The 24,869-nt window shown below is 36.4% G+C and overlaps 1 protein-coding gene across 1 annotated transcript in view; it reads left to right on the top strand.

The window, feature by feature from the left end:
- STX17 (syntaxin 17) overlaps nucleotides 1–24,869 on the top strand; it is a 77,219-nt gene that overhangs the window by 22,772 nt on the left and 29,578 nt on the right. The window contains exon 3 of the mRNA XM_044658312.1: nucleotides 10,004–10,229. Coding sequence (XP_044514247.1) covers nucleotides 10,004–10,229 — 226 coding nt within the window. The remainder of the gene's footprint in view (nucleotides 1–10,003; nucleotides 10,230–24,869) is intronic.

Here is a 24,869-nt window from a genome sequence, read left to right as displayed (position 1 = left end):
TCTACAGGGGAACTACATCTTAATGGTCATGCAGCTAGTTGTGAGGCATAGAGAATATAAGATCTTAATGTATTGTTTATTGGAATAAGAAAGCATTTGACCTAGTATAGATTAATGCAACCTTGACAACTCTTATTAGACTTTATTAGATATTAGTGTCTCTTACCATTGCATCAGAATCATACAAGATTATATGACAGACACAATTGCAGAAGTAACTTAGTTCAGTGATCTCCTGAGTTTTGATCCCAAATGAGTCATTTACCAAAAATGTTGAGTGTTGTGACAGATCTTGTCTACAATCCAAAAGGACTTTTACAATTAATAGTTATTATTATTTTTAAAGCCCTTACCTTCCATCTTGGAGTCAATACTGTGTATTGGCTCCAAGGCAGAAGAGTGGTAAGGGCTAGGCAATGGGGGTCAAGTGACTTGCCCAGGGTCACATAGCTAGAAGTGTCTGAGGCCAGATTTGAACCTATGACCTCCGGTCTCTAGGCCTGACTCTCCTCAATCCACTGAGCTACCCAGCTGCCCCAGTAGTTGTTATTATTAAGGATTGTTGTGTTGCAACATTTGTTTTACGTTATGCATACATTGTTATAAATCCCCAAATCTCCCGTACCCATAATTTTCCTGCAAATTTCTTAGAGTAGTAATAGCTTAGACTAGAAATAGAGTAGAAAGGGACAATTGTTATTTTGGGGGGATTAGTTAGAAATGAAATAGAATTAAAAATGAAAAAATTAAAATTAAAATGTATTTGCTTTATTTTTTAACATTCCTTTAAAAAAATTTCCCTCCATCTTGTCCCCTCACCCACTGAAAAAGAAAGTAATGTATTGTTTATACATGTGAAGTCGTGTAAAATGTTTCCATATTAGCCATGTTGCAAAATAAAAAGGAAGAAAATTAAGAAAAGTGAAAAATTATGCTTCAGTCTGCACTCAGAATTCATTAGTTCTCATGAGATGGATTGCACTTTTTTCACCATGAGTCCTTGGAATTGTCTTGGATCATTGTCTTAATCAGAGTAGCTAAGTCTTTCACAGTTCATTATTGTTACAATATTGCCATTACTGTGTATATTATTTTGGTTCCACTTACTTCAGTTTGCATCAGTTTGTATAGCTCTTACCAATTTTTCTGAAATCCTCCTGCTCATTTTTTGCAACTCAGTAGTGTTCCATCACAGTCAACCACAACTTTTTCAACCATTTCCCAAATGATGGGCATCTCCTCAGTTTCCAATTCTTTGCCACCACAAAAAGAGCTGTTGTAAATATTTTATACATATGTCCTTTCCTCCTTTTTTTGAACTCTTTGAGATATAGGCCTAGTAGCTATATTGCTGAATCAGAGTATTCACAATTTTATAGTCCTTTTGGCAGAGTTCAGTTTTTGATTGTTTAAAAGCTAGTGGGCAGAGTTGTAGGAGGTGCCAAATCCAAAGAAAATGAAGTTGAACTTTGCAATTGATCACTTGATTGCAACCACCCTCCTGGCACCCCTAAGCCATGTTCATTTCTGGTGTAAGTGGAATTACATTTATATCTTTTGTCTTATGTATTTTGTTTTATGTATGTATATATAGGTGTATGTATATGCATGTATGTGTATAGTTTTCTTTAAATACATTCATACCTGTTATAATGGAAAGAAGTAAAAATAAAGTTGTGAAATCCAAAAGTTCAGATGTAACAGATGGTTAACTTTTTAAAATAATAACATTCAACATTTATATAGCACTTGAAGATTTGCAAAGTACTTTAGATACATTATCTCATTGGAGCCTTGTAATGAGATAGAAAATGTTATCTTCACTGATCTGTGTATAACCGTACAGCTAGAAAGTATGAAAAGCAGGATTCTAACTCGGGTCTTTCTGACTCCAAGCCTAGAACTCATTTTAATACCTTCCTGCCTAACATTTGAGATTTCTAAAATTCTAATCTGAATAGGAATTCCTTTTAGATTTTCTTAAATGGTTTAACAGTTGCTCTAAAAAAATAAATATCCAGAGAAACAAATGCCATAACTTCTTGGATTTTTGCATTTTTGTGTCCAGAGTATCTAAAATACTCCCATAAGGAATTTTTACCTAATGCCCCATTCATTCCTTCAGCACTTATTAAGCATCTACTAAGCACAATGTACTTAATTTTTTTTTTTTTTTATCCTGGGACTCCATTCAAGGAGCATAGGGCCACAACCAGTAGGCAATGGGTCACGCAGTCGCTCAGGGTCACCCAGCTGGGAAGTGGCTGAGGTCAAATTTGAACCTAGGACCTCCTGTCTCTAGGCCTGGCTCTCAATCCACTGAGCTAGCCCAGCTACCTCCACTTTAGGTTGCAGTTTCTTTAGCAGATGCAGTTTTTACAGGGTGGGGTTGCTAGCCCCACGCCCAACCCTCCTCCTTTTTCATCAGGGCTAGGGACCGTCCTTGGCCCAGGAGTGGTAAGGGTGGGCAATGGGGGTCAAGTGACTTGCCCAAGGTCACACAGCTGGAAGTGTCCGAGGCCGGACTTGAACCTAGGACCTCCAGTCTCTAGGCCTGACTCTCAATCTACTGAGCCATCCAGCTGCCCCCCTAACCTCACTTAGTTTTAGTAAGATCAAACTAGATATAATTCCAGACTTCAGGGAACTTATGGTCTACTAAAGATGAAAAGACACTTATACTGGTAATCAAATATTTCCAAAGTTTAGATGTGTTCCTTCCTCTGAGGACATAGATAACAGCTCTCTACTGCCACTGTCATAATTTCTTCTAATATAGATATATGGTTATTGCTCAGTTGTGTCCAACTCATCACTGACCCATGGACCACATAGCACCCCAAGACTGTGTGAGGCTTTCTTAGCAAGGATACTGGAATGGTTTGCCATTTCCTTCTCAAGTGAGTTAAGGTAAACAAAGGTTAAGTGACTTGCCCAAAGTCCCACTGCTTGTAAGTTCTGAGGTCAAATTTGAACTCAGATCTTCCCGACTCAAGGCCCAGAGCTCTGGTTCTTCAAGTCTATATCCAAATCAGAGGGATGATGTGCCAAGTCCAAAAATGGCTTCCAAACTTTTCCTTTTGGTACAAAATCCCTTATCTATGTGCTAGGAATGCTTCCTTGATTTTCAGAAATCCTCAGGTGGTAATAGTTGGGTAAAAAAAATTTAAAACCTGCAATCATAGAAACATATATTTGCACATACATGATAGTGTTAATTGTAATATTTGCATTAACTAGGCTTACAGGGTTCTTATATTTTTTATTTTTAAATATTTTTCCATGGTTACATGATTCATGTTCTCTCCCGCCTGTCTTTCCTCCTCCCTCCCAGAGCTGACAAGCAATTCCACTGGGTTATACATGTGTTATCACTTGCTACCAATTTCCATATTATTCATTTTTGTAATAGGGTAATCTTTTAAAGCCAAAACCCCAAGCAAGTGATAAGTCATATGTTTTTCTTCTGCATTTTTACTCCCAGAGTTATTTCTCTTGATATGGATAGCATTCTTTCTCATAAGTTCCTTGAGATTGTCCTAGATCAGTGATGGACAAAATACAGCCAGCAGGCCAGATGCAGCCCCCTGAAATGTACTATCTGGCCATGCAACATTATTCCTAATCTGATGAATACAATGAGTAGGATACAATACAATGAAACTTCAAAGAGTTGCCTTAGAAACAGACTGACAGAAGAACATTTCCTTTCCTTTGGCCCTCTCTTTATTTTTTTTTTAGATTTAAATATTTTATTTTTTTATGCCCCCCCCCTTTAAAATGTTTGCCCATCACTGTCCTAGATCATTGCATTGCTACTGGTAGCAAAGTTGATTATATTTGATCATTCCACAGTGTTTAAGTTTCTGTGTACAATGTTCTCTTGCTTCTGCTCATTAAACTCCACATCAATTCATGGAAGTCTTTCCAATTCATATAAAAATCAAGCAGTTCTTCATTTCTTATAGCATGATAGTATTCCATCACCAGCATATACCACAATTTGTTCAGCCATTCCCCAATCAAGGGACGCCCCCCTCATTTTCCAATTTTTTGCCATCACAAAGAGCTTGACTATGAATATTTTTGTGCAAAAATTTTTCATTATTATCTCTTTGGGGTACAAACCCAGTAGTGGTATTGCTCGATCAAAGGACATACATTTTTATAAAGCCCTTTGGGCATAATTCCAAATTGCCTTCCAGAATGGTCAGATCAATTCACAACTCTACCAGCAATACATCAGTGTTTCAATTTTGCCATATTCCCTCCAACATTTATTATTTTCCTTGTCTGTCATACTAGCCAATCTGCTAGCTATGAGGTGGTACCTCAGAGTTGTTTTGATTTGTATTTCTCTAATCAGGAGGGATTTAGAATACTTTTTCATGTGGTTATTGAAAGTTTTGATTTCTTCATGTGAAAACTGCCTATTCATGTCCCTTGACCATTTGTTGATTGGGGAATGGCTTGATTTCTTATACATTTGACTTAGTTCCTTATAAATTTCAGAAATTAGACCTTTGTCAGAGATTTTTGTTATAAAATTTTTTTCCCAGTTGCTTCCCTTCTAATTTTGGTTGCATTAGTTTTGTTTGTGCAAAACCTTTAAAATTTAATAGAATCAAAATTATTTGTATTACATCTTATAATGTTCTCTATCTCTTGCTTGGTCTTAAAATCTTTCCTTTCCCGTAGATCTGACAGGTATACTATTCTATGTTCTCCTAATTTACTTATAATTTCCCTTTTTTATATTTAAGTCATTCACCCATTCTGAATTTATCTTGGTGTGTAGGGTGTGAGATATTGATCTATACCTAATTTTTCCCATACTGTTTTCCAATTTTCCCAGCATTTTTTGTCAAATAGTGGGTTCTTATCCCAAAAGCTAGGATCCTTGGGTTTATCAAACACTAGCTTCCTGAGGTCATCTTCCCCAAGTCTATTCCATTATCTACCCTTCTGTCTCTTAACCAGTACTATATTGTTTTGATGATCACTGCCTTATAGTACAATTTGAGATCTGGTATTTTTAGGTCTCCAACCTTCACCTTTTTTTTTTTTATTAGTTCCCTTGATATTCTTGATCTTTTGTTCTTCCAGATGAACTTTGTTATAATTTTTTCTAACTTGATAAAAAAGTTTTTTAGTAAGTTGATAGGTATAGCACTAAATAGGTAAATTAATTTAGGTAGGAGCGTCATTTTTATTATATTAGCTTGTCCTACCCATGAGCAATGAATGTTTTTCTAGTTGTTTAGATCTAGTTTTATTTGTGTGAAAAGTGTTTTGTAGTTGTATTCATATAATTTCTGAGTTTGTCTTGGCAGTTAGATTCCCAAATATTTTATATTGTCTTGAGTGATTTTATTTTATTTTTATTAGTTTTAAGTTTATTTAATTAATTTAGAATCTTTTTCCATAGTTACATGAAACATGTTCTTTCCCTCACCTCCTCTCACTCCCCTCCCATAGCCAATGAGCAATTCCACTTAATATTTGCTCTAGGGTGATCATTTAGAGTCTGTATCCCCAATTATATCTCCATCGAACCATGTGATCAAGCAATTGTTTTTCTTCTGTGTTTCTACTCCCACAGTTCTTTTTTTTTTTTTTTTTAATCCTTACCTTCCATCTTGAAATCAATACTATGTATTGGTTCCAAAACAGAAGAGCGGTAAGGGCTAGGAAATGGGGGTCAAGTAACTTGCCTAGGGTCACACAGCTAGGAAACGTCTGAGGCCATATTTGAACCCAGGACCTCCCATCTCTGGGGCTGGCTCTCAATCCACTGAGCTACTCAGCTGCCCCCTCCCACAGTTCTTTCTCTGGATGTGTATAGCATTCTCTCTCATAAGTCCCTCAGAATTGTCCTGGATCATTGCATTGCTGTTAGTAGAGAAGTCTATAATATTCAGTTGTGCCACAGTGTATCCGTCTCTATGTATAATGTTCTCCTGGTTGTACTCCTTTCACTCTGCATCAGTTCCTGGAGGTCATTCCAGTTCACATGGAATTCCTCCAGTTCATTATTCCTTTCAACACAATAGTATTCCATCACCAACAGATACCACAGTTTGTTTAGCCATTCCCCAATTGAAGGACATCCCCTCATTTTCTAATTTTTTGCCACCTGTAGGATTTAAATTAATGCCTAGTACTCCAAGTATTATATTTTATAAAGTTTATTAATAGTCACTAGAAGTAAAAGGAATAAAAGAGTAATTATCTAACAAAATAAAACCATGTGACTTAAGTTTTTCTACCTGCTCAAAAACCCCACATCCATAGCTGCTGCCACAGGAAGAGAAGAGAGAGGTGGGGCTACACCAAATTTATATCTTCCCTACTTCAGCACGTAAGGTGAGGAGTAGGATGCTGGGAATCATAGTTTTTGGGGTAACAGATTCTAATTACACACACCACAAAGAGCATGGCTATAAATGTTTTTGTACAAGTATTTTTTCTTATTTTCTCTTTGGGGTATAAACCCAGCAGTGGTATGGCTGGATCAAAGGGCAGGCAGTCTTTTAAAGCCCTTTGAGCATAGTTCCAAATTGCCATCCAGAATGATAGGATCAATTTACAACTCCACCAGCAATGCATTAATGTCCCAATTTTGCCACATCCCCTCCAGCATTCATTACTCTCCCTTGTTGTCATTTAGCCAATCTGCTAGGTATGAGGTGGTACCTCAGAGTTGTTTTGATTGGCATTTCTCTAATTATTAGAGATTTAGAACACTTTCTCATGTGCTTATTGATAGTTTTGATTTCTTTATCTGAAAATTGCCTATTCATGTCCTTTTCCCATTTATCAATTTGGGAATGGCTTGCTTTTTTGTAGAATTGATTTGTCCTTATGAATTTGAGTAATTAGACTTTTGTCAGAGGTTTTTGTTATAAAGATTTTTTCCCAATTTGTTACTTCCATTCTAATTTTGGTTGCATTGGTTTTGTTTGTACAAAACCTTTTTAATTTAATGTAATCAAAATTATTCATTTTACATTTTGTAATATTTTCTATCTCTTGTTTCTTCTTAAAATCTTTCCTTTCCCAAAGATCTGACAGGTAAACTATTTTATGTTCACCTAATTTACTTATAGTTTCCTTCTTTTTATTTAAGTCATTCACCCATTCTGAATTTATCTTGGTGTGTAGGGTGTAAGATGTTGATCTAAACCTAATCTCTCCCATACTGTTTTTCCAATTTTCTCAGCAGTTTTTGTCAAATAGTGGGGTTTTGTCCCCAAAGCTGGGATCTTTGAGTTTATCATGCTGATTTTTTATTTTTGAGGTCATTTACCCCAAGTCTATTCCACTGAATCTCCCTTCTGTCTCTTAGCCAATGCCATATTGTTTTGATGGCCACTGCTTTATAGTACAGTTTAAGATCTGGTACTTCTATGCTCCCATCCTTCACATTTTTTTTTCATTATTTCCCTTGATATTCTTGATCTTTTTTCTTCCAAATGAACTTTGTAATAATTTTTTCAAATTCAGTAAAAAAGTTTCTTGGTAGTTTAATAGATATGGCACTAAATAAATAAATTAATTTAGGTAGGAGTGTCATTTTTATAATATTAGCTCATCCTACTCATGAGCAATGAATGTTTTTCCAGTCGTTTAGATCTAGTTTTATTTGTGAAAAGTGTTTTGTAGTTGTATTCATATAATTCCTGAGTTTGTCTTGACAGATTCCCAAATATTTTATATTGTCTTGAGTGATTTTAAATGAAGTTTCTCTTTTTAACTCTTGCTGCTGAATTTTGTTGGGAAATATATAAAAATGCTGATGATTTATGTGCATTTATTTTGTATCCTTCAACTTTGCTAAAGTCGTAAATTATTTCCACTAGCTTTTTAGTTTATTTTCTCAGATTCTCTAAGTATACCCCTATCATATCATCTGCAGAGTGATAGTTTAGTTTCCTCATTGCCTACTTTGATCCTTTTCAATTTCTTTTTCTTCTCTAATTGCTACTGCTAGCATTTCTACTACAATATTAAATAGTAATGGTGATAATGGGCATCCTTGCTTCACTCCTGATCTTATTAGGAAAGCTTCTATTTTATCCCCATTGCAGATAATACTTGCTGATGGTTTTTTTGTTTTGTTTTGTTTTGTTTTAACCCTTAACTTCCAACTTACTGTGTATTGGCTCCAAGGCAGAAGAGTGGTAAGGGTAGGCAATGGGGGTCGAGTGACTTGCCCGGGGTCACATGGCTTGGAAATGTCTGAGGCCAGATTTGAACCTAGGACCTCCTCTCTCTAGGCCTGGCTCTCAATCCACCAAGCTACCCAGCTGCCCCCACTTGCTGATGGTTTTAAACAAATACTGCTTATTATTTTGAGGAAAGTCCCATTTATTCCTATACTTTTTAGTGTTTTCAATAGGAATGGGTATTATATTTTGTCCAAGGCCTTTTCTGCATCTATTGAGATAACCATGTGATTTCTATTAGTTTGGTTATTGAGATAGTCAATTATGTGAATGGTTTTCCTAATATTGAACCATCCTTGCATTCCTGGTATGAAATCTGCCCCCCCCATCATAGTGAATAATCCTTGCAATAACTTGCTGTAGTCTTTTAGCTAGTATTTTACTTAATATTTTTGCATCTGTGTCCATTAATGAGATTGATTTATAGTTTTCTTTCTCTATTTATGCTCTTCCTGGCTTGGGTATCAGTACCATATTTGTGTCATAAAAAGAATTTGGTAAGACTCCTTTGCTTATTTTGTTAAATAATTTGTAGAGTATTGGAATTAGTTGTTCTTTTGATAGGATTCACTTGTGAATTCATCTGGCTCTGGGGAGTTCCTTGATAGCTTGTTTTTCTGATTTGGAATTATGTAAGTATTCTATTTCCAGGTCAAGAGCTTTTTTTGTTGTTGTTGTTGTTTTCTTTTTTCCATTCCAGAACTGGGAGTCCAGCAAGTTACTGGTCATTTTTGTCTTAGCCTTCTATCTTGCAAGATTTTGCCCTGAGGCTATCTTCACTCCCTTGTAGGAGGCCTGAGTAAACTGAGTACTATAGAGCTCAGATCCTCACCTTCAGGGCCTGAGATTTCCAGAGTCTGTGGTTTGGCTTTTTTTGTTGTTGGTGGTGGTGATGCTGATGTAGCAGGATTTGCCCTGAGGCTGTCTTTCTCTGTTTCTGCTATCCTTGTTGCAAAGAAGCCACTGAGGCCAGTGCTGATAAGCTTCAAATCTCACTGCCAGGGCCTGGAGCCTCCAAGAGTAGGTCTGTGGGTGCTTTTTGGTTAGCGTAGCCACCTCCTAAAGTCCTGAGGTTGCCCAGGGCCTGGCTCTGCATCTGGTAGGTGGTGGGGGTGGGGTGCTTGGCCTGTGCTTCTCCTTGTACCATTTTGCCCCCTTATATCATGGAAGTCCACTCTTTCTGCCTACCTTTCCCTTTGTGTTTTGTGGAAGAGAGCTCCCCTTGCTCATCCTGATTGACTTTTGTCCTTTTGAGGCGGTTTTTAAAGATTGGTTTGGAAGGATATTTAGAACAATTTCAGGATTTCTCCACTACTACACCACTGTCTTGGCTCCCAGCTCCTCCTTACAGGGTTCTTATGAAGAAATTATTTTGTAAGTTATACTAAATAAACATGGACTGCTTTATTATAAATTATTTCCATTAAAGAAAGTTATCTAGAAGGAATTATGAGCACTGAATTTGTACTCAGTAGAGCTGAGTTCAAATTGCAACTTTTCTTTTTAGCTCCATGTGATCTTGGAGAAATCACTTTATAACTTTGGACCAAAGTTTATCAGATGAAGGGATTTTCCTAAGTGATATTTAGGGCTTCTTATTCTAGATCTATGATCCTGTGACTTCAACTCTATTAGGCATATTTTGAGGTCTTACACTTGAAAAAAATCTTTTATCTCTCCTTGAACATAGTATAGTTGTACATAAGGGATAATGACTCACAAAACTTGAATATTGAAATATTTGTGGTGATTTCATTTTTTTTTATTCATTGTAGCAACTCCGCTCCAACATCCAACAAATGGAGAAGCTCTGTTTGAAAGTCCATAAGGATGACAGGGGTGTTTTGAAAAGAATGATGGACCCTGTTAAAGAAGCAGCATCAGTTGCAATAGCGGAATTTCTCCAACTTCATTTGCAATCTGCAGAAAAACTTAAAAATCAGTTTAATGATGATGGAACCTCACTTCATTCTCCCTTAACAAGGTCAATGACTGTAGGAGGTATGTATTATGCTAAGTATTATTTTAGAACATGTCAGTAGGCCAGTTTGATTGAAGGAATTGTGCATCTTAAGACTAGAGAGTAGACTCAGGGAAGACAATAGCATATTTAAGTATTTAAAAGGCTATTAGATGGAAGAAGAAGGATTAGATTCCCCTAGAAAGGAGGATGAGGAGCAATGGATGGAAGGTACAAAGGCCAATTTAGGCTTTATGTCAAGAAAAACTTCCTAAAAATTGGAGCTGTCCAAAAGTGGAAGTGACTGCCTTGAGAGGTGGTTTGGGGTTTGTTCTCTTTGAAAGTCTTCCTGTAGAGTCAGGACAACCACTTGTTAGGAATCCCATTATAAAATAGAGATTCCTTTTCCATGTGAATTGTGCTGGGTGACCTCTGAGGTCCATTCCAACTCTCAAATTCTATGATTCTGTGAATTCCTTATTTTCTATTTATGCATTCCTGATATTTATTAATACTGAAGGATATCTCCTGTTTCACTTGGCTGAATTTCAGGCCCCTTCTTCTATCTAACTTCTCTTTTGTGGTTGATGATTAGGCCTCTTCTTTTGCCCAAATGTCAGTTCTCAAAGTCCTCCTAAAATTCTCACCACTTTCTCTCAACCAGGTTATTCATTTTTATATTTGTATTAACCATGTTAATATTGCTTTCCCCACATTTAAAAGAAAATCAAATTATTATTGTAAAGAAACAAATAACCTTCATCTAGTTTTATTTTCTAATTCATATTTTATAGACGATTGTATTTTCAAAGGGTCTGAAATCATCCCACTCTGTAACTGGTCAGTGGTGACATTTATGAGGAAAAGCAGTTCTAGCAATGAAAGTTAATTACAGAATCATAGATGCAGACAACTGTATGTCTGTGCTCAATAGACAGTCTCACCCAACCCTGCTTGACTAATCTGTTATTGTCATACAGGTTCATTCTGCTGTCCTGTGATAGTGGATAAAGCTAGATTTCTTTGCATACATAGAGAGAATAACTCTTTTCCAGTTTCTTGATCAGGGGAAGGCTTATACACCCAATATTACAATTGATGTAGTAATATTAGTTATGGCAGACTGGACCAAGTGATTTTGAAATATGAAGGATGTCAAGTCAACTAAGCAATGGAAGCAACAAGTACAAGCTATGGTCATTAGCTCTAGGGACTTCTTTAGCCTCTCTATCATTTAGAGGATTCTATGGGCAACAGGTGAAATCCAGGAGAACCAGAGTGGTATTTGTTAGGCTGGTATAATAGCTCTATAAATGTAGTTATTTGGGAATGAAGGAGAAGTGAGATTTTTTCATGTTATTGTTCAATCTTGTCTGACTTTTCATGACCTCATTTGGGGTTTTCTTGGGAAAGATGCTAAAATAGTTCAACATTCCCTTTTCCAGCTCATTTTACAGATGAGGAAATTGAGACAAATAGAGTTAAGTGACTTGCCGAGGCATAGCTAGTAAGTGTCTGAAGCCAGATTTGAACTCAGGAAGGTGGGTCTTCTTAACTCCAGCTCTATTCTCTAGCCACTATGCCACCTAGCTATCCCCCTTCATAGGGCAGCAATAAAACTCTTAGTGTCTTTTGCTATCGGGTAGATTTTTGTGTGACTATTTTCTCCTATGTTATATGTATCCCTGAGAGAGTCTTGTGTTCCAGAGCATTCTGTAAACCTCCCAAGGTTTTAGACATAGCAGAAATCAAAGAGTTTGGGTAATAATGAGCTCTTCCCTGTTCTCTTAAATGTCCCTATATCAAAGGATTCATCATGGAATTTTCCCTTTCTTTTTCCTTGCATCAACTCCACTTCCTCTCATCCTTAACCCTTGTGAAGAGTGAATTAAACTTTCTTTGTCTATCAATCAGAAATTTTTAAATTAATCAATAAAAAACTTAAACACACCTACTTAACACTAAGTAAGAGAGTTCTGCAAGTCACTAGCTAAAGTGGGTGACAACTGCAAAGGCCACTGCCCTGCCCCAGGCAGTGATAGGCAAATTGAAAGACTGCAATTGATTCCCATAAAGTGGAAGAAGGGACAGGAAGTGATGTGGAAAAAGGACTATAAAAGGTCCTGAACTTCCTGTCCAAGGGCTTTCACCTTGACTTGGGACTTTGGCTCTTGGACTGCTTCTTGGAGGACTACTCCTGGATGTTCTCCTTTGGACTTCAGTTTTGGACTTCACCTTGGGACTTGGCCTTCTGTCTTCTCCTTTGGAGTGGGTGAGTAGCTGGCCTTCCTTCCTTTCCTTCTGGAAAGATTGGTTCCAGAGATTCTTGCCTTGGCTTTAGAGGAGGCTGTGTTGGTGGAATTCTAGCTGAAGACACCATTGGACATGGGGAAACTCCTGCAGGACAGAGCCTCATTTCACTGGAGAAGGGCTAGTAGGCTTGTTAAAACCTGTCTCGTTAGGTACCTTTTTTCATTTTCACTCTACCTCTTTGAAAACAAAGCTACTAAAGTCATTTTTGACTTAAGTTATAATATCTTTAATTCAGCAACCACAATATTACTTTAGAATTCTCATATTAGCATAAAACCTAAATTTTAAATTCTTAAACCCTAGAGCAATGATGGGCAAATTACGGCAGAGGGCCAGATGTGGCCCACTGAAATGTTCTATCCATGTGACATTATTCCTAATCTGATGAATACAATGAAACTTCAAAAGAATTGCCTTAGAAACAGACTGACAGATGTCCTTTGGCCCCCCTCTTTAAAAAGTTTGCCCATCACTGCCCTAGAGGAATCTGATACAGACATATGTAGGCATTGTGAATAGCAGTAGAAACAGCAAGGAGTTGATCATGAAAATTACTACTATACAATCTCCAACTGCAGTAGCATTGGTTGCTAGAAGCCACCAGTGTTTCTACTCTTACATTCCAAAGCCAGTAGAAATAGAAACTGTTAGATCAGTGTCAGCTTCCTCTTAAAACCCAGCCACTTGTTTTAGCAGATTGGAAATGGGTAGAAGAGGCTTTCTGAGTTGTGAAGTTCTCTTGATAGAAGAAGGTGGCTTCTTGCTGGTGATTACCTAACATTATCAGGCCAAGATCCTGCCTATGTTTGGTATCCCCACAGAAAGCAAGATATTATGACTTCTTTTTGGATATGTGATTATGATGAGAAGCAGCATAACTAAATGGACAGAGGGCCAACCTTGGAATCATGATGACTGGGATTCAAGTCTTCCTTCTGACTCATTAGCTGTGTGAAGTTGGGCAACTCACTAAGCCCCTTAATGCTCCCCCAGGCAAGTATCTGAAACTCCAACAGTTTTTCTTGTAGGAGTTTCTTCACTAGAAGCTTCCTTATATCATAGTACCAAATCTTTTCTACAAGAGATTACAAAGGGTCATCTATGAGGTGGCCAGAATTAGTGATCAGTGTAGATTCTGTAAAGAAAGAGCTTTTTTCCCCCCCAACTTTTTTCTGATGGACTGGGGCAGGTAGAAAGGAGAAAAATAGATTTCTACTATTTTTTTCATAAAATAGAGAGGTTGCAAAGTTATACAGATGTGAAATGTTTCATGAACTTTTAGATAAGTTTTTTTTTAAATTATGAATCACTTTATTCAGTTTTACTTAACTCTTTTACTTTGTTACAAGAAACCTTTTGCAAAGTGAGAGTGATCTATAAATATTTGTAATGTAGAAGCAAATGTATTTTAAAAAGGGGGATAGAGAAAGTGTGCACTGTAAAAATGTAGCACCAACAATTAGCAAAACCTGATTTGATAACTAGAATTATACATCAGAAGTTCAGGATTGATCGTGGACCAACAGACAATAAATCACCACACAAATATCCCTAGGAATTTCAACCAATAACCTGTATTAAAATTAGATCATTATTACAAATGGACCTGTTATCCACAATCATCTATATATATAACATTGAGTCATAAAATTCTAGAACAATGTTTTTAATAGATATTATCATAGTGAATACTTTTTATCTTCAGGGCACATGGAACCAAAAGCTTTCAAACCTAGCAGCAGAAGATATTAAAAGCATATGACAAGGACAGCTATGTGGCTTGGTGGATTGAGAGCCAGGCCTTTAGACAAGAGGTCCTGGGTTTAAATTTGACCTCAGGCACTTCCTAGCTATGTGACCCTGGGCAAGCCACTTAATTCCCATGTTCTAGCCCTTATTATGCACAGTATTGATTCTAAGACAGAAGATGAAGGTTGTTTTAAAAAAAAATAGATCAAATAGCAGAAGGATGAGATACATATCATTCTTTTATTTATTCCTAGAGCTATGTTGGAAATACTTTCATTGAGCACCAGAGGGTGAGCTTACATTATAATACTTGGATTCAACTACAAAAGAAGTTATTTTATCAACCTTTGTATATGTCCTTTAGACCCCAGCAGGACTCAGTAATCTTCAGACAGAGGTCCCGATGGTATCTTCAGCCAGAATTCCACCAACACAGCCTCCTCCAAAACCAAGGCAGGGATCTCAGCCACTCACTCCAAATGCCAGGAAGAGAATGAATCTCCAGAACCAATCTCTCCAGAAGCCAGGAAAGGAATGACTCGAGACTGGTGATGGGCAAACTATTCCCTGTGGGCCAGATCCAGGCCGTAGTTTGCCCATCACTGCCTTAAGCAATTCCCTAATCACTATGCCCCCACATCCAGATGGGGGCCTGGATCTGGCCCGCAGAGAATAGTTTGCCCATCACTGCTCTAGACCATGCTAGTTTCTTCTTTTTATGCTCCTGTTTTCCACATCATTTCCTGTCATTCCCTCTTCTTCACAGAAACCAATGGCAGTCTTTCAATTTGCCTAGCACTGCCCAAGGGAGCAGGGAAGTAGCCTTTGGAGGTGTGAGCTTACTCTAGTAAGTGACTACATTAACTCTCCTACTTAATGGTAAAGTACGAGTACTTTAAGTTCTTGATTTGATTAGCTAAAAATAGACAAGGGTAGAGTTAATCCTATCTTCACCCTTAGAAATGTGCTGCCCAGTTAGGGTAACTCCTTTAACTTCTCTGTGTCTGTTTCCATATATATAAGTTGGTCATTAAAATAGTTTCACTAGTTTTGTTGTGAAGAGAGTGTTTTGCAAACCCTAAACCATTTTAGAAATATGGCATCATTATTATTTTCAGAGTTATTATTATCAAGCATATCATAATTTATGCATCTGATCATTTGGTGAGCAGGAAATGGAGGGTAAGTAGAGAGAGCTAGAAAGGCAGGGGAAAGAGTTAAAGTAGGATGAAGTAGAAACCTCAATGCTTTGTATTCTGACTATCCTTTCCCTACTAGTATCTTTGTTTTTGGCATATTGATGGTGGTAGTGATCACATGGTCCTATAATGAAGTCAAAAGGACTTTCATCTTAACTGGAGAATAGAGAAATTGAATTCTTCCTGATTGGACTTAAAGGAATGCCCTTCCTAAGACTACCCTATAGCAAGAGGCACTCAGTTTTGAAATCATCTTTGGGGAAGGACCACAGCATATGAAAATCAAGAGGGGGTAGCATTTGGACTAGAAAGGACAACAAAAATGGCTAATAAATTGATACCCAAGATAAATAGGAGATAGTATGAGAGCACCTAATACCAGTAAAGAATGAAAATCATCTGGCCTAGATTGACTAGACCCTTGGATTTTTGAAAGAACTGGCAGAAGTGATTGCTGAGCTACTGTCAATGTTATCTGAAAGACTTTCAAGAATGGACTCTTATGTAGGATTAGAAAAAGACGAATGGCTCACTCAAAAAAAAAAAAAAAAAAGAGAGAGAGAGAAGATAATAGAACCAGAAGTGGGCCTAACCTCAGTTTCTGGAAAATTTTTGGATATTATTAAATATAAAGTTAGTGAGCATCTAGAAATCTAGAAATTCTTGATTTTTCACTCCTGATATAGGATATGGCTGACCAAACATATTCCTGGTTAAAGTCTTTTTACAGCACTAAAAATCATAATGATGATGATGGCTTATGTTGTCATAGAACTTTACACTTTACAATGGTAATCTTCCACAATAACTTTGACGTAGATAATATATGTGTTAGGAAGCAGGCCCACAGACATTAAGTTTCTTGCCTACAGTCTCACACTTTGAAAGCTGCAGAACAAATACTGAAACCCAGATCTTCTGACTCCTTGATTTTCCATTGTACCATGCTTCCTTGAGTATAGAGATGAGGAAAAACATCTGTTAAGACTTAAAAATTCAAGTCTTTACCCTGAATGGAGAAAACACAGAAAGAGAAGGTGGCAGTTCACATATCTTGAGAGGAACCAGAAAGTACAAAGTTATGTAGAAAATAATTGAAGAGGCTGTTAACAGAAGCCTATCCTATGTGTAAAGGGCAGGAAGGAAAATCTACCCAAAGATTTGGAGTGTAAGATAGACCATGCAGATCTTTACTTATGTTTAATTGCTTGTGAAGGAAAAAGGTAGCTAAACAGTAGTGATTCAGTGTGGCAATTGAAGAGATCTTCAGGAGTGCTGGTTAGTAGCACAAAACTCCATTCTCAATCTCAGGAGGGGCAGAGATGGGCCTTGGGTATAATGTTGTTATTATCCTGAGGGAGTGTGGGCAGCTGAGCTCTAGAGGCAGCAGATAGTACAATTGTTCCAAGGATAAACTCAGCCTTTCTTTTAAGAGCCAAAATATTAGAGTTGTGTTTTGTAGTCTGGTCCAGTGATGGGCAAACTACAGCCCATGGGCCAGATGTGGCCCCCTGAAATGTTCTATCCACCCGCACAACATTATTCCTAATCTGATGAATACAATGAGTAGGATACAATACAATGAAACTTCCAAAGAGCTGCCTTAGAAACAGACTGACAGATGAGCATTTCCTTTCCTTTGGCCCCCTCTTTAAAAAGTTTGCCCATCACTGGTCTGTTCTTTTATTACTGTTCAAAAATCTATGTATTTTTGGAGGAGGAGTTAGCTAGATGATACTTATTCATGACAGAGTGGTGTGGCATTTTTGATAAGTTATTCTTTGCCTAGTGGCATTTAATCCATCACAAGGTCTGCATTACTTCTAACCATACCTATAAGGCCACTTGAGCCTAGCCCTCCCCCATTCTAAATTTATATAATCAGAAGAATTATGTGATCCTAGAACTAGCTAATCAAAATATATTACCTAATTCATTTGACTTCAGTAGTCATTATTGTTATGTGTTCATTCATTCGGTCATGTCTGTCTCTTTGTGACCTGTATGGGGTTTTCTTGGCAAAGATAGATACTGGGTGGTTTGCCATTTACTTCTCTAGTGGATTAGGGAAACAGAGTCATACAGCTAGTGAATGTCTGAGACTGGTTTTGAAATCAAATCTTCCTGACTCCAGACCCAGTACTCCATTCCCTGAGCCATCTAGCTGCCTCAACTATTATTGTAGTGTGTCAAAGTTATTGGTAGAGTATACCACAATTAAATAGCACTTTTAAGTTTTACAAAGTGTTTCCTTACAACAGCCATGTGAAAAAGAACAACAATATCATCTCCATTTTACAGATAAATAATAAAATGAATAAAGAAGTTATTGAGCACTTACGTGCAGAATATCATGCTGGGCCCAGAAGATACAAATGGAAAAGCAAAAATAGCCCCTAACCTCAAAGAGTTCACATTATAATAGGGAAGATAGTACACATGGAAAGTTTCAGTTTCATATCAAATGGAAAGGCCTCATGTCCTTATGGTAGCAGCAAAGCAGATAGATGGTCATGCCCCTATCGAATGGCATTTCCACCAATAAAAATCATCAGTTTCCGATGGTGAACAATTTGGCGGCAACAAGGACTTTGTTAGCAAGAATTTTTTTTCTAGATCTTCAGTATATGTGACTGTAGCACTTGCAGAGCAATTGCAAGGCTGCCTCTCTATGAGAGCCCTGGGCTTGGATGCCTTACTATTCCCAGTGCTGTGGAGAACAGGGTCTTAGGCTATGTCCATAAGGATCTGAGTGGGTTATGGTGATCAAGGTGGTAGAGATGGTTTGACTTGCTTGGCAATGCTGCCTCCTGTCTTTCCCTCAGGGTACCTTTTGCCCTTCAGCTAAGCTGTGTAAGAAAATATAAGTAAGGTAATGGGGTCACCAGGGATATTACAATAAACTAAGTGGTTTGTGGGAACACACACTAGGATTTATGAGAGACTGGACCAGGGTGAAGAGACCAGAGTTTACTGGATTTCCACAGGAATGGCAGTTGATCTTAACTGTCACCCAGCTTCCACTAGACCAGAGTATAGTAACAGGCTAACAAGGGAAAAGGGACTTAACAGCTTTAATTATGTTAGACTAAAAGGTGGGAAAGGATTTCTATACTTAAAATCTAAAGGATAAAACCACAGGGCAATGGAAGGACTTATTCTACTCTTATCTAAGTGATCTAAACTAACAGGGCCCAAGGAGCTGTAAATGGAGTCTCTGGGTTTCTGCCTCAAACCTGGAACCTACCAGGCTTGAGTACAGCTAGGGCTTTGTGGCTTTGGGATTCTCACTGCAATCCACTGATGATCTCTGGATGCCAGGAGTTAAAGTTGTCTCAGGAACCAAGTAGTAAGGGTTTTGCTTGAAGCACTGTCCTCCAGTACTCAAACTTCACCTCTTCTCTTGGCTCTGTAGATCTTGTCCTTTTCTTAGATGCCACACCACACAGGATCCCAGGGGAAATCAGGAAGCAGGGTGTCCTTTGCTCTGAGGTCTCCCAGGCTGGCAACAGTTTTGCCCACCACTAATGGAGTCCACACTCAGGGCACAGACAGACTTCCTCCTCCTTCATTCCAACCTGGAATTCCTAGCTCCAGCTCCTTCCTGCTAGGTACAATTTAATTCCTAATAACTAGCTAATCTCATCTTACTCATAACAGCTGGCTGATCTTCTCTATGTGTATAACTGAGGTAGTGTTATAAATTAAAGGGTATAAATAATATAATAATACATAATAATATAATACTACATTAATTCCAAGAAAGGCAGAAATGTAATAACTAATAAAATAAAAATAATACTATATAATATGACATGTGTTGTAATATCTATAATTCTATAATTATAATACAATATAATTAACTGATCAGTAGAATTTCTAGCATTTATAGTGCCACAATGATAGAGATCATAGTACATTCTCTTGTCAGGATTCAAAAGAGCATTTGAATAAGAAAATGAAAAGGGGAAAGCTAAAATTAGGTGTGGGGAGAGTATCACTTAGAGCAGTGATGTTAGATAGGAATGGGGGCCTAAACCGTAATATCTTTAAGGTTCTCTGCGGACCACATATTGAATGTTCTCTTGTGTTTCTATTTATTTTGTTAAATATTTTCCAAGTATGTTTTAATCTGGCACCAGTCTCACTCAGGAGTGAGAATGAGTAGTGTTTAAAGTGTTGTGAGCCTCAGTGCTAGCTGCTATATGCTACCTGCTACCTCTGCACTAGAACATGAGGAAGAAGAAAGGGGAGTCTTTTTTTCCCCCTTCTATTACTAGTCATCTGTTTTTCACCAGCATGGAGGTCTTTAACAAGGGAAAAAAAACCAGAGATTAACAACTCCACCCAATTGTAACTCTTCAAACAAAGGGAAAAAAATTATCTCAATCTTGTACTGTTTTTCATGAGGCACCGGGGATATGATATATAATTTTATTAAATTTCATGGGGAAATATTCAATTCCTTCTTAAAACCAATTGTAAACAGGACTTCACTTTGACAATGCTCATTGTTAACCTAGAAGATTGCCACCAGGATTCTAGACCATCAGGAATAAGTTTTTTCCAAGCTACCTTAAATCCCAAAATCTCATAAATGAACAACTATGGGAGAAAATTACAGAAATAAAAGAAACGTCTATTGTTGCTGCTGTTGTTACTCTTTATAAAATGCAAGTTACATTTCTCAGCTGCCAGAATTCAAAGATAACTTGACATTTATATGACTAATATTATCATAAAGACTTGAGATTTTTTTTTCCTGGTTAGTTTTGTGAAGATCTGCTACCTTCACATCCATCCATGACTGTGCTAAGGCATTGAATATTAACCTTCTAGGAACCTCCACAACTTGCCCCAGATTCCAGGAAATACCTCTGACAAATGCTCACCCAGTCATTCTTATACCATTATTTTTTTTTTAATTTTTTTTTAAACCCTTGTACTTCGGTGTATTGTCTCATAGGTGGAAGATTGGTAAGGGTGGGCAATGGGGGTCAAGTGACCTGCCCAGGGTCACACAGCTGGGAAGTATACCATTATTAATCATAATGGAAATTACATTCATTGATTATTCATCACAATAATAGCTGACATATCTAATATTTTTTAGTTTCAAAAACATCTTTAGTGCTTTATAATTTTTGACAAATGTTATCTCTTCATTTAAACATGTAAGGCAGGACAGGCAAAAGATTTAGAGCTAGAAGTAATTTTAGGGATAATTTAGTCCAACTCTCTCACTTACAAATGAGAAAATTGTTTGGAGAGGTAAAATGGTTTGCCCAGTTTACAAGTAACCATTGACAGAGCCAAGATTCAGCCAGATCCTCTGCACCTTTACCTTTCTTTTTATACCTTACTATTTCCACTTTACAGATGAAAGAAATGAGGATCCAAGAGACTTGGTGACTTTCCCAGGGTCACATAGCTTAAAAGTTATAGATCTAAAATTCAAACCTTGACTCCAGAATAATTATCCTTTCCACTACATCAAAGTTTGCCCTCAAAGATATAAAGTTATTTAGAACAAAAGTGTCATATATTCCTTATATGGTTTTCTACCATTATTCATACTCTCTTCTTTTTCTCTTGTCTTTTGCTTTGGATCTATAATCATATAACACAAAAATCCTTATTTGTATACTGTTTTTATTCTTTAAACAATTTTCCCTTAACTTAAAAACCTAAAAATATATGTTAGAAACATTCCTAGGGATTAAGAAACAGTTGTTATGTTGCTATAGTCAGAGTTTTAATACAAATTATCTTCTTTTGTCAGTAAAAATTTTTAAAGGAATGAGAATGTTTTATTTTTTCTACAGAATAAAACAAGTTCATGTATTTAAAGGGCATCTACAGTGATTTGGCTGTTTCTTTTGTCCGTAGTCTGAGTTTTCAGTGCAAATTTGGCAATCTTGTTTAATCTGAGAGATAACCCACCTTTGTCACTAGCTTGGTTTTTAGCATATTGCTTCTCATCTAGAGAAATGATATGCTTACATATAAGTGATATGTTTTTGTATTTGGGAAAGTATATCAAAATTATTTAAAGTGACTCAGAGTTCTCCCCTTCTCTAGATCTCTACATTCCCTCCAGCATACAAATTTTGCTAACCCAATGAGAATAAAATTTTATCATTTTAAACAAATAGTAACAAAAGAAAAGAATCCAATCTTAAAACCGCTGGAAACTTGAGACCAAGAATATTGAATTTTGATAGAACATGAGATTTTATCACATTTATAACAAGGTGAAAAACAGTTTTGTGAAGCATGCGGATAGTTTCTGTATTATATCTACTCAGTAGCAGCTCTGGGAAATTTGTATTGGCACTTCCATTTAAAACTTGGATTTTCTGTTGATTTATACTTTTCTCAGAAGTTTTCCTTTTCAACTAAATTAAACCTAAACTCAGGGACTATTTAGAAGATTAGATTATGAGGATATTCCAGACTTAACAAAATGTGGAAAACAATAGGAAGATCAACTCATGCTTAATTTACATATATAAGTAAACTCTTTGTGATATAATAAAAAACTGGCCTGCCCAGTTCCCTCAAGTATATATAAAATGAAGGAAAATGGCCTAGATAACACATAAGGTTCATTCCAGATATAAGTCTCTGATTTTATGAATTCTAGGCAGAATCACTGTTCATGATGAAGTTTGGGGAGGGCAAAGAATAACTTATGAACCATTTTATTAAACATATTTTATTGTCCTAACCAGTATTCTTTCTTCTTTTTTAAAAAAAATTCCCTTACCTTCCACCTTAGATTCAATACTTTGTGTTGGTTCCAAGGCTGAAGAGAGCAGTAAGGACTAGGTATTTGAGTTAAGTGACTTGCCTGGGGTCACACAATTAGAAAGTGTCTGAGGCCAAATTTTAATTCAAGACTTCCCACCTATAGATCTGACTTTCAATCCACTAACTGTTCCCAACAACCAGTATTATTTCAAAGCAAGAATTCCTAACCTCTGGCCCATGAATAGTTTTCAGGAGTCAAGGAGAACTGTGAATTTGGAACTTTGAACATTTTGATAACTATATTTAATACAATTAGTTTCTTTTGTAATCCCATATATTTTATTTTTATATATTTTAAAAACATGATTTTAAAAAGAGTCATTGGACTGCCAAAGGTGGGTCCATGACACCCTAAAATAACCCTGTTGCACATTAACATAGTTAATGCATTTTAATCAGGCCCCATTCTTATTTATCACTATCTTGCTTATAATGGCCACTAATTCCTGGAGGCAAAAATTCTGTCTACCCTCTTTTATTGGAGAACCAAGTGTAACCCACCAGGAAGTTTTGATATTCAGATCAAGCATTAATCAGTTGTGGACTACAGTAATACTAATGAATCAGAAGGCACATCTGCATACCAATCTCCCTATCAGGCTCTTCAGTAATTCTCCCAACTGAACTAAAATAGATATTCCTTATAAGTTCCTAGGAGACTCAGAATGAAGGAATATGGGGGTATGGTAGGCTACAACTGGAAGGTACAACATTTTATGAATGACTAGCATCAAAAGAGCTGCCTTTCCTTATATCACATATCCACTTCTTCCACTTCCCTATTCTCACTGAGGCTCCAGTACTCCCAAGACATGCCAGAGAATTAGAGGGACATTTGTGAAACAACTACCCTTCATTCTACATACTAGGTGAGAAACCTTAAATAACTAGAGAAGAGGAATTTGTATCGAGAAGAGAGTCCATATTATCAGTAGAAAAATTATGTAGCATCCATCACTTCTTTATAGACAAACGTTTTTGGTCTAAGTTTTAACCACCCAGGAATTTATTTCACATTCCATTCCTAAGTGTCCCCTTTAATGTTTTTATGGAGCTAATTAATTTATTAATTAGAATATATTTGTATGTATTCCAGAATAATCATTGTTCCTTTCTTTTGTTAGAAGAAATGTAACTTTAAATGAATCTGAAATTTAAGAAAGAATGATAGGGTTACATATTTTCTTAATCTTTTCTGGTTGTAGTTCAGTTTCTGTCAAATCATACAAAGCAATTGGGAGTTTTATGCCTTGAGTAGTTAAAATGAGAGTTCTTCAGTTTTCTTTTGCTGCACTGATAATCTGTCTATGTGTTTTACCTCATCATTTACGTAAGTCTAAAAAAATTCAAAGTTGGTGGGCCCAATTACTGACATAGTGATTCATAACATAATCTGGAATATATGAATTATGAAGATCACAGCAAATTGGATTGGCTAGACTTAATTTGCCAGTCATGCCTTACATTGATTAACAGTTCAGTGTTTTAAGTTCACAATAGTATTTCTGTGAAAGAGAATGGACCTCTTTGTGCTAAGCCACCTTTTGAACTAAGATGTATACGTAGTTTGGTTTTTAAGTGAGACGTAAATGCCTTAAGTTTTTTGTTTTTTGTTTAATTATTACTGAGAGAACTTTTTGTATTTAAAATGCCAAATATTTCCTGATCCTGCATTTTAAAAGAAATAATTTTATTATGTGGTTAATATCTCCCTACTTATTATTATATATCCTCTTGCAATCTAATCTATTTTTTGTGTCAATGCTCCAGAGGTTTTTGTGGGGGGGAAAAAAAGGCTTGAATAGTTGCAAAGTACTTCATTTGCAGCAAAATAAGTACTCCATGTGTATTTTTTTATAGTGTTAAAGTAAATATATAGTAAAGTCTTCCTCCTAGAAATTATGTAATCCTCTAAAGAAGTTGAAGACCGGGTTTCATATTATATTATTAATTTTAAGTGGCATAAAATTATAGGGTAATTTCTGTATTGAACTGAAGTGAAAATGAAAAATTCTTTGTACTCAGCATACAGTATGAAATTACTGTTTAAAGCAGTTATGAAACCAGCTAGAGATCTTAAAATACCAATGCATTGATACTGTGATATAATGCAAAAGTTAATTTGTGTCAGTAATGTTTTTGCTCAACCTTTTAAACCATAAAATCATATAAAGCATCTTTAAGAAACTCAAGGTTCAAAATTAAAAGAACACTGTCAATTCTGACAAGCCTTCAAGTTATCTTTTCATTAAATTATCCCTTTTTAATCCTAGTAAATTATTGTCATCCTAGCCTTCCTGAGCAATTTTTAGAAATCACTTGTCAGAGTTTTCCTTAAGGGAAAAAAAAATCCATTGATGGATAGTGATATTTTTTAAGGTTCCACATCTCTGTAATGTACTTTCTCCTTTAAGAAATATAGAATACCTATTACCATTTTAACCAACCAAAAGACATAAATTATCCAGGAGAGAACTCCCTCCATTATAAGAACTGTTGGGAAAACTAGAAAGCAGTCTGTAGAAATTAGGCATATAACAGTATCTCACCCCCTATTCCAACAAAAAATAAATCTGGTTCATAATGAATATTTAAGATCAGACCATT

The sequence above is a fragment of the Gracilinanus agilis genome, chromosome 1 (assembly GCF_016433145.1).
Source record: "Gracilinanus agilis isolate LMUSP501 chromosome 1, AgileGrace, whole genome shotgun sequence".
NCBI classification, from domain to species: Eukaryota; Metazoa; Chordata; class Mammalia; order Didelphimorphia; family Didelphidae; genus Gracilinanus; species Gracilinanus agilis.
The sequence above is the reverse complement of the archived record's forward strand: the minus strand, read 5'-3'. Positions and strand labels throughout refer to the sequence as shown.